At 42.2% G+C, this 10,688-nt stretch overlaps 1 protein-coding gene across 1 annotated transcript; it reads left to right on the forward strand.

Annotated features, from left to right (window-relative positions):
• The first annotated feature begins 1,697 nt into the window (after window positions 1-1,697).
• LOC127908712 (uncharacterized) lies at window positions 1,698-6,202 on the forward strand. Its single transcript, XM_052467835.1, has 3 exons — window positions 1,698-3,179; window positions 3,369-3,456; window positions 3,720-6,202. The coding sequence occupies exons 1-3, from the start codon at window positions 1,698-1,700 to the stop codon at window positions 3,869-3,871; spliced, it is 1,722 nt and encodes a 573-aa protein (XP_052323795.1). The 3' UTR covers window positions 3,872-6,202.
• Window positions 6,203-10,688: the final 4,486 nt, after the last annotated feature.

Below are 10,688 nucleotides of genomic sequence, written 5' to 3' on the forward strand. Positions count from 1 at the left end.
ACTGTTATTGCAGAGATGGTGGGTGAATTGGAAAAAAGATCCGGAATTGGCTAAGGTTTTTCGAGAAGTGGCTGTGAAAGTTAAAATGTTGGCATCTGGCAGTGACCTTGTAGTGGAGCACCTGGATGTTGAAGACTCTCCTGTTCCAGAGGAGCTGAACATAATATGTACACATCTTGCAAAGCAATGATGCAAAATCTTGGCACTCTGTTTAGTGTGAAGTTCAAGACCAAAGCCTCAAAGGCTGTGAGTGAAATTCTTGTGAGAAGGTTAATGAGCGATATCTCTGGTATGGTTCAACCTTCTCATTCGTTTAGTACCACTCCAAGCTTGATGAATGCATCTCGCCCATCTGACAGGATCCTTGATTCTGCGGCCACTGAGCTCATACAGACCAAAGTAGAATCTGAGGCATCAAAAATAATTGATAACTTTGTTGAAGATGTCAAGGACATTGTGCAGTATGCTGAATTAGATCAGCCAACAAGCACCCAGAGAGATACCCAAGTGGGACACTGTACGACAAAGCGGAAACCCTTCCATGCAGCTCGTAGACTCTGCGAGAGACTTCAGGCAAAGCTGGAGACATTGTTCCTCAGAATGGGTGGAGCTCCAGTCCAAGGGAAAGAACTTATGGAAAAAGCTGACTCCAGTGCTGTGCTTCTGGAACATAATGACTCCAGTGATCTGCCTGTTTCAATCCTGAGCTTGCCTTCCCCATGTAGGAGTGAATCCCCTATATCAGAACGTAGTTCATCTTCTTTATCTGATGGATGTGATTCAACTGACACTTTAGGAGAAAAAACACCAGAGCAACCTGAAACCAGTAAGAGTGAGGCAATACTGCAAGTGGTCAACTCAACAGGACTTGGTTCTCTCCGTAAATGCCAAAGTGAGAACTCTCAACCATTACTGTCTCTCTGTGATTCCAACATGGTGCCCTGCACCAAAGAGGTCTTGTCCCAGATTGTGACCATGTATAGGTCAGAGGTGGCAGATTTGGAATGCACATCATCTGTTGCAGAGGGTTCATCTTACAACTCCCTTGAAGTCTGTGGCTTTTTGGACAGTGTCATGTCTTATCTAGAAGACATGCCTGTGTCTGGTTCTTCATGGTTGGAAGGATTAAGAGATACTCCAGCCTCAGTCATTGAGAAACTCTCCAGTGAGGAGTTCCAGATGAACGCTACCAACGAAGTGCGAAAAATACTGCTCAAATCAGTCAGTAGCTTTCCCAACAAAGTCAGTTCCAGCCAGACAGATTCTCAGATGTTGCCAGAAAAATCAACAATTTCCTTAAGGCATACAGATATAACTGCTTTTGAAATCGTTGGATCAATTAGAAATGACATGAAGAGCCTTTTCCCACCCACAGAGTCTTCTACTACTCTATGGCAGGCAGACTCTATGCTTCAACAGAGTGATGAGAAAACCTCAGAGTACACTGAGGCCACACCCAAAGGCTCACAGTCTGGTTTGGAAGTATCTGAGAAGAAGATCTGGACAACTGCAAAGACTATTTACCACAATGTGAAGACAAAGATGAGGAATTATTTTACATGGCAAAATCAAGTCAAAGCAACAACGGCTCAAGCCAAAAAGAGCCTCAGCCATATTCTGGTTTCAATTCAGAAAGAGCTGTCAAAATCTGACCAAACGGTGACTGCGCTTCTTCACAAATAGAGAATGTGGTTGGAATGATGCTGAAGGATGTTGAAAGGGTAAGCAGTGAATGTGGTGAGGAACAGATCTATCAAGCGCCACAGCGTTCTTCCTCCTCGTTGTCATCCTCATCTGCCAGATCAAAGAAGTCAGAGTGGGAATTTTCACTCCCTGGCACTCCCATCTCTTCTGATTTACCAGAGAGTATTACTCAGCCCATTGTGAGATGCTCAGTCATCGACATGGGCAAATCTACTAAGCCAAAAACATTGGTGTGTGATGCCAGGGAAAGCATGTCTGCAATAGTGGATACCATCATAAAGGAGGTACATCCAGAGGAAGAAGGGGAGGTTGCATTCCACCCTGATCTAACAGCTGCAATAGCAAGACTGGAGGAGCTCATATCTCAGGGTAGGATTGGTGCTCTCTCACGTGATCTTACTCACCAAGTCAACCGCATCATTTCTGAGAGCAACTTGACCCCTCTGGTTCTGACAGTGGCGGCTGGAAAGAGTGCCTCCGATACAGTCCTTACTGAGCTGAAGAGGAATGACAAGACGGTGGGGAAGCCCACAGCTTACAAGCTGGTTCAGCTTTTTGCAGAGGAGTCTGTGAAGCGCCTCTTGCTTCCTAGTCTTGTGCCCTCTACAGCTTCAATGAGTTTGGCTCAGGGAGTTAGTGTGCCGGCTAGCGTATCTGAAGATAGGATTTCATGTTCTTTTTCTACATCAGCATTTAGTGACACAGTCAGCCTGTTTACCAAAGACTCTGTGGTTTCTGATGCACAAAGCAGAGGGTCATCTCCAACCGGAACTGTAACTGATATAGGCAGTCTACTGAGTGGTAAGTCCTACCCTCTGCCATCTTTCTCCGCCATCAGCATGACAACAAGTGGGACCTCCAATGCTGCGGCCAACATAGATGCTGAGGAAAGGGATACCATCAGTTGTTTCGGTGTACCTCAGAGCATTGTTTGTGATCAGAATTCAACCAGCCCGGATGTTGCCTCGCTTTCAACCCCATCCACTGACAACTTAGTCGGTGATGATGACTTCACCGGCCTCATCAGCATGTTAGTGGTGAGACTTCTGTCAAAAATCCAAACCCAAACGGATCTGTACCCAACTGACGTCACACGCACGTCACAAGACCTGATTCCAAAAGTTATAGCTGCCTTCTGTGCATGGTCAGGCTGCTCTGAGACCCAAGCTTATCCCAAGAACCTGAAGAGTCACAAAGTATACAGCACCGTCTACAAACATCTGTTGAAGGAGTTTGGCTCAGAGAAAATACTCCAACTGGCCGTGTCGACTCAGGACTCCACATTCAATAGGATTCTTGTGAAGTCATTGAGCAAGGAGCTTCTCCACAGTTGTAACGAGGCATCAAGAGCAGCCTCAAGAACATCTTTCGAAGCCACCAGGCCAGAAGCTCTTCTCATGGCTGAAGATGTGAAGGCTACCAGAGGGAAGCTGTCTTTCCTACAAAGGCTTGCCAGACTGAAATTCGACTTAAAGGTACATCACACTTATTTAAGTTAACAATTGTGTCAATGTGAGTAAACAATGTTATTTAGAGAAAATGTAAAACCATCCATTAATTCCAAAACCATTTATAAATCTTGTTTTGCTGGTGTGTAAGATGTGATCGTTATTACCGTGAGATTGTTCTGCTGTGACAGTTGTTTTGACATGTTTTTGTTTTAGCCATTCATGATGGGAAACAAGAAGGATTCCAAGAAGAATTCCCGCCATTCTGTATCTCAAGACCAGACTACTGCTGAAGATATCATGTGTAAGTCCATACAGCAGGACATTTACTGTTTGAAATATTGGTGTACAAAGCTGCTATTGCAAAAATATGAAACCCTATATACAGTACATTATATATTATCGATAGTAATCTCTTATGTAAAATTATTTATAGTTTCCAAATCTCAAGATTCTGGTTCTCATTTATTTGTGAAAGTAATAATGAGTTGAAACTAAGAATACAATATAACATCATTTCTAAATGAAAGTGCATGTCAACTCTCTCTCTTGTGTCACCCAACATAGTGGCACATCCTGCCACATTTGGACTCCCAGAGGGTCTTCCCTCCACCTCTCAACAGGAGAAGCCTCGCAAACGTCCCCTTCTAATCAGGATGTTTTCCATCATCTCCATAGGCCTATCCAAGCCATTCAAACGGTTTTCAAAGCAAGCTTAATACAACAATTTCCTTTAATACAGTAATATTTGCATTGAATTGGTGACCTTTGTCTTCTTTCGTGTTTTGCCCTGTTAACACATTTGATTAAAAATTACATAGTATATTTAGTTTAGTTTATTATGCAGTCATAGTCACGGTGTAGGTTAAACAAAGTAATGTTGTCCTGATTAATGTATAGAACATGCACCCCCCCTCCCCACACACACACACACACAGTGTGATTCATTGAACACACACACATAGTACTTCAGATATGTTCCACAACCAACATTCAACCAGATATCAATGATTCAGTGTAAAATACATGTACTGTAAAATAAACCGTATTTAATTTACAACCAATAAAATAATACATGATGCAGGACACTCAGTTATAAGGGAATTAACTGGTTTAACTTCTCAAACAGAAACACACATTTCCAATTTCTGTGGATCGCCCATGTTTACATTTGACTGAATGCTAGTCTGACCTTTGACCTGTAGATGGCAGTAAATGTCTACTTTTGCTGCAGATCCATTTCTAAAGCTCAAACCTCTCTGGACAAGTAGCCAAAACATTTGTCCCTAGTGAGAGAGAGTATGTGTGTGGCAAAAAAGGGAATATTGCACTACACTTTTATGATACAGATACATTTTGCATTCGGTAGCAAAGCACAGCTGTATTTTTTTTCAAATGCCAAATGTACATGTAGCATGCTTCTGCCTACAGATGCTTTTCTGAGTGACTTGTGTTGTGAGAGAACCAGAATTCAAACATAAACTCCTGGATTACATTTTATAATATTGTTTGCTCTTTTTAGTAACATATGGTAGCATACATGTTTCACACGGTGGCAAGTCAAGCTAGTTAGTTACATGTAACAACATTACATTATATGGTCAATGTTTGTGTGTATCCTCTTAGCTTTTACCATCGACATCAACAAGCGACGCACATGTATCTTTGCTCTGCAATCTCCTATCCCCATCGGTTTCACTGGGAAGACTTACGGTGGTGTGTCATGGCGGCATGGTAAAGCTTGCTCAAAGGGAACAATAACCAAGCCGTACTGTCATCTTCAGACGCCGGGTTTGGGACTTATTTCAGGCCTAACATCGCCACGAACGTCCACATTCGTCTTGGAATTGCAAGCAGTCAATCGCGGTTTCCATCCGCACGGCCATGGCGGCACGTAAACCAGTGGAATGGGTTCAGGCGGTGATAACTGCTCTTAAACGCTAGTAAAACCAAATGCATGCTTTTCAACCGTTCGCAGCCTGCACCCGCACGCCTGACCAGCATCACCACCCTGAATGGTTCCGACCTTGAATATGTGGACATGTATAAGTACCTAGGTGTCTGGCTAGACTGTAAACTCTCCTTCCAGACTCATATCAAACATCTCCAATCGAAAATCAAATCAAGAGTCGGCTTTCTATTCCGCAACAAAGCCTCCTTCACTCACGCCTCCAAACTTACTCTAGTAAAACTGACTATCCTACCGATCCTCGACTTCGGCGATGTCATCTACAAAATTGCTTCCAACACTCTACTCAGCAAACTGGATGCAGTTTATCACAGTGCCATCCGTTTTGTCACTAAAGCACCTTATACCACCCACCACTGCGACTTGTATGCTCTAGTCGGCTGGCCCTCGCTACATATTCGTCGCCAGACCCACTGGCTCCAGGTCATCTACAAGTCCATGCTAGGTAAAGCTCCGCCTTATGTCAGTTCACTGGTCACGATGGCAACACCCATCCGTAGCACGCGCTCCAGCAGGTGTATCTCACTGATCATCCCTAAAGCCAACACCTCATTTGGCCGCCTTTCGTTCCAGTTCTCTGCTGCCTGTGACTGGAACGAATTGCAAAAATCGCTGAAGTTGGAGACTTTTATCTCCCTCACCAACTTCAAACATCTGCTATCTGAGCAGCTAACCGATCGCTGCAGCTGTACATAGTCTATCGGTAAATAGCCCATCCATTTTTACCTACCTCATCCCCATACTGTTTTTATTTATTTACTTTTCTGCTCTTTTGCACACCAATATCTCTACCTGTACATGACCATCTGATCATTTATCACTCCAGTGTTAATCTGCAAAATTGTAATTATTCGCCTACCTCCTCATGCCTTTTGCACACAATGTATATAGACTCCCCTTTTTTCTCTACTGTGTTATTGACTTGTTAATTGTTTACTCCATGTGTAACTCTGTGTTGTCTGTTCACACTGCTATGCTTTATCTTGGCCAGGTCGCAGTTGCAAATGAGAACTTGTTCTCAACTAGCCTACCTGGTTAAATAAAGGTGAAATAAAATAAATTAAATAAAAAAATAAACAGATTCGACGAGCAGGTAATATTATAGTGTTAGTTATATGAGTTCGAAGTGGGAGTAGTTAGCTAGTTGCAACTGCAAGCAGTGAATCTTTTGTTGAGGGCTTGTACAGGTAGATAGCTAATTGTATTTATGTCACTGTGAAGTGCATGCTAGACTGCTTTCTAGCTAGGTAGCTATTGATAGTAACTACGTTAGGACAAATATTTGTATATCTGTGTTCGGATGATGTGTACCAAAAGTGCAAGTTACTTTTAGCTACCTAACTAGTAAGCTACCCATGTAGCTAGCTAGCCAACTAAACATGCATTTTAATGTTGCATATATATTGGGTGTTGGTGTAGCTAACTCGGAGTATTTGCACACTACGTCTAATATTGGCTAATTCTTCCTAGACAATTGGGGAAAAGATGTCCCTATTGTACCAGCTAGGAAGTCCTATAATTTAGCTACCTTGCTAACTGTAAACAAATGAGAGGTGTGACTCCAACATGCACTGATTAAAATGCAAGGTCTGTCACATGTGGGGAAAAAATGAAGAACATACTGGTTGCATGCTGTCAGCCAACATTCATGTTGCTGTCTGAGGAATCTGGATTTTCAACCTGACCATGTTTCTGCTCTGAGGTAACGTTAAACGCTCAATAATAAGATCAAAAACAACATGGATCCGTACAAATTGACAGACATCCGTTTTTTTGTTAAATATCTACTTACATAATTACCACATCCTTAAATTATGATATACATATTGTGAGTTTGTCTCAATCCAATATTTGAGCGTGTTTAGGTGTTTGTGGTCACCACAGCAGCAGTCTACAAGGCTCGCCCAACTACAAGTTTCTGGCAGTTAAGTTTTTCTTATTACCCAGAGTTGGATGAATTCGTGGATACAATTTTTTAGATCTCTGCATGCAGTGTGTATGAAGTTAAGAGGTAATGATGATAGCCAATGCTGACTAGCATTTGTACAATGACTGAAGGCTACAGGTACACCGAATCAAATTTTATTGGTCACATACACATGGTTAGCAGATGTTAATGCGAGTGTAGCGAAATGCTTCTGGTTCTGACAGTGCAGTAATATCTAACAAGTAATCTAACAATTCCCCAACAACTACCTAATGCACACACATCTAAAGGGGTGAATGAGAATATGTACATATAAGTATATGGATGAGCGATGGCCGTGCGGCATAGGCAAGGTGCAGTAGATGGTATAAAATACCGTATGTACATGTGACGTGAGCAATGCAAGATATGTAAACATCATTAAAGTAAAATTATTTTAAGTGACTAGTGATCCATTTATTAAAGTATCCAGTGATTGCGTCTCAGTGTAGGCAGCAGCCTCTCTGAGTTAGTGATGGCTATTTAACAGTCTGATGGCCTTGAGATAGAAGCTGTTTTTCAATCTCTCTGTCCCAGCTTTAAATCACCTGTACTGACCTCGCCTTTTGGATGATAGCGGTGTGAACAGGCAGTGGCATATACTACTACTGTACAGTACTGCTACAGTATCCCTTTAAGGGTGCCAAAGATTCCACTAATGACCTTGAGGTTGAATGTGTGAAACATTGGGTTATGTAGTCTAGCCAGTCCATCAATAGTTTTTACACTGTCTGTTGCCCCTAACTATATCTCATCAGAAGTCATTATCAGTCAACATTATCAAATTGTAAGATCAACATTTTAAAATGCTCCAGCTGACTTGATGGAGAGTTTGTTGTTGCTTGAGAGCTGGTATGTCTGTAAATCAGCTCTGGGTCTCAATTTTATCCAAACTAAGCTTTGTCTGTTTTGGTTGTCAAAGACCACCTCCAAAGGGACTGAAACAAATGGTTCTTGCTGCAGTGCTGCCAGAAACTCGTCACCTTCTTTAAACTCCTTTGTGTGAAAGCTGTTCTACAAATAAACTTGAAAAGGGTTTGCGCTATGCAGTGGTTTGTATTTAACCTAAACATGCTTAAGTGCCATGGCACACTGTGCAACTGCCCTCAACTCCAGTACAGACTTTTGAAATGGAATATCAGCACTTTTTGTGCAGTTTGGGTAGGATCTGGGCCTCGGGTTTCAGAGGCTACGGAGGGATTCTGTAGCACAGAGTGGTGATTGTACTCAGATGGTGATTGTACTCCGGCTTAGCAGCTCTGCTCGGATTATTACAGTTTGATGAAAGTGTAATAAGGGATTACATCCGCCTCGTGTTGTTAAGACCATTTAGAAGCCTCTAAGTCATAGGATTGCATGTGTTGGCTTTATCAGGGTGGATTTCATAGTCAGAATCATAGTTTCTGTGTGAACCTTGCTTATTTTGCCCAAAAACCTACCCAGTGTCCAGAAACAATGAAAGTATTCTGAACAATAAGTCTAAATCACAGTTGTATGCAACTTCAGAATCCTGCATTACAACCAAAAAAATGTATGTCAAAAAGCTACCACAGCGAGGAAGAGAGAGGTTGGTGGATGCCAATGTGATGTACGAGATTAATGAGAAATAATAATCTCAACCTAGTAGTATTAGTCATCACAGCATCAGCCCAGAAAGATATGAAGCAGGGATTGGACTGTGGGCTGAGGTTCAGAAGCCTGACTATTCTCCTACCCCCTATCTTGGGACTTTCATTCCCAGGCCAAAGTTTCTCCCTGAGGGGCCCCAGTGGTAGACAGGATCCAGCTAGTAAGCAGTCCCAGGCCATGAGGCTCTTCCTTAGAATGGATGCATGTCTGAACCTAACTGTTTCCTCAACCATGATTAGGCCTACAACAGTGTAGTCTCTATTTACCATGCTCCCAAGCCTTGTTCATCACTGGGCTGTTGGAGAAGTCTGGAAGTGGAAATCGAGGCTAACAACATCCTGGCTCTGTTGCCCCACGACTATGTCGGGGCCTGAAGGAGAGCCAGAGCCACATCAAGGAGGAGTGCTCCATTCAGAAAAGCTCACTTGTCAACTGTGCTGCTGCTTATGGCTCATTGACATTCCAAGCTTGATGTGCTCTGCATACAAGATCCCAGATGTGTTTGTTTTTGTCCCGTGTAAATATTCATTTATTTTTTGAATACATTGAAATAATTGAATCTCTTTTTTCCATTTTCAAATTAAATATACCTTCCTGCAACCCGCCTCACTCAATGTGGTACGGATCTGCTATTTTTTTTAAACCTTATAACTAGAATGGCCGATTTAATTAGGGCCGATTTCAAGTTTTCATAACAATCCGAAATCGGTATTTTTGGGCGCCAATTTGATTTTTAATGAAACATTTTATACCTTTATTTAACTAGGGAAGTCAGTTAAGAACACATTCTTATTTTCAATGACGGCGTAGGAACGGTTGGTTAATTGCCTTGTTCAGGGGCAGAACGACAGATTTTCACCTTGTCAGCACGGGGATCCAATCTTGCAACCTTACGGTTAACTAGTCCTACGCTCTAACCACCTGCCTCTCGTTGCACTCCACAACTGCAGTAGAAGCCAAGGTAAGTCGCTAGCTAGCATTAAACTTATCTTATAAAAACAATAAATCATAATCACGCTGGGGGATGATTTTACAAAAGCGCATTTGCGAAAATGCACAATCGTTGACGACTGTGCCTAACCATAAACACGATGCCTTTCTTAAAATCAATACACAGAAGTATATATTTTTAAACCTGCATATTTAGCTAAAAGAAATCCAGGTTCGCAGGCAATATTAACCAGGTGAAATTGTGTCACTTCTCTTGTGTTCATTGCACGCAGAGTCAGGGTATATGCAACAGTTTGGGCAACCTGGCTCATTGCGAACTAATTTGCCAGAATTGTACGTAATTATGACATAACATTGAAGGTTGTGCAATGTAACAAGAATATTTAGACGTATGGATGCCACCCGTTAGATAAAATACGGAACCGTTCCGTATTTCACTGAAAGAATAAACGTCTTGTTTTCGAGATGATAGTTTCCGGAATCGACCATATTAATGACCTAAGGCTCGTATTTCTGTGTGTTATTATGTTATAATTAAGTCTATGATTTGATAGAGCAGTCTGACTGAGCAATGGTAGGTAGCAGCAGGCTCATAAGCATTCATTCAAACAGCACTTTCGTGCGTTTTGCCAGCAGCTCTTCGCAAGCACAGCGCTGTTTCTGACTTCAAGCCTATCAGCCTAATGGCTGGTGTAACCGAGGTGAAATTGCTAGCTAGTTAGCGGGGTGCGCGCTAATAGTGTTTCAAAAGTCACTCGCTCTGAGACTTGGAGTAGTTATTCCCCTTGCTCTGCAAGGGCCGTGGCTTTTGTGGACCGATGGGTAACGCTGCTTCGAGTGTGGCTGTTGTCAATGTGTTCCTGGTTCGAGCCCAGGTAGGGGAGAGGAACGGAAGCTATACTGTTACACTGGCAATACTATAGTGCCTATAAAAACATCAAATAGTCAAAGGTATATGAAATACAAATGGTATAGAGAGAAATAGTCCAATAAATACTATATTAACTTCAACCTAAAACCT

This window comes from Oncorhynchus keta, chromosome 18 (genome assembly GCF_023373465.1).
Source record: "Oncorhynchus keta strain PuntledgeMale-10-30-2019 chromosome 18, Oket_V2, whole genome shotgun sequence".
NCBI lineage: Eukaryota > Metazoa > Chordata > Actinopteri > Salmoniformes > Salmonidae > Oncorhynchus > Oncorhynchus keta.

What these genes read in the sequence shown, in the direction of transcription:
- LOC127908712 (XM_052467835.1), top strand. Translation starts at nt 1,698, where the DNA reads ATGATGCTGAAGGATGTTGAAAGGGTAAGCAGTGAATGTGGTGAGGAA. An exon ending in GACTGAAATTCGACTTAAAG is followed by an intron (nt 3,180 to 3,368) that starts GTACATCACACT and finishes TTTTTGTTTTAG; the next exon opens with CCATTCATGATGGGAAACAA. An exon ending in TACTGCTGAAGATATCATGT is followed by an intron (nt 3,457 to 3,719) that starts GTAAGTCCATAC and finishes CACCCAACATAG; the next exon opens with TGGCACATCCTGCCACATTT.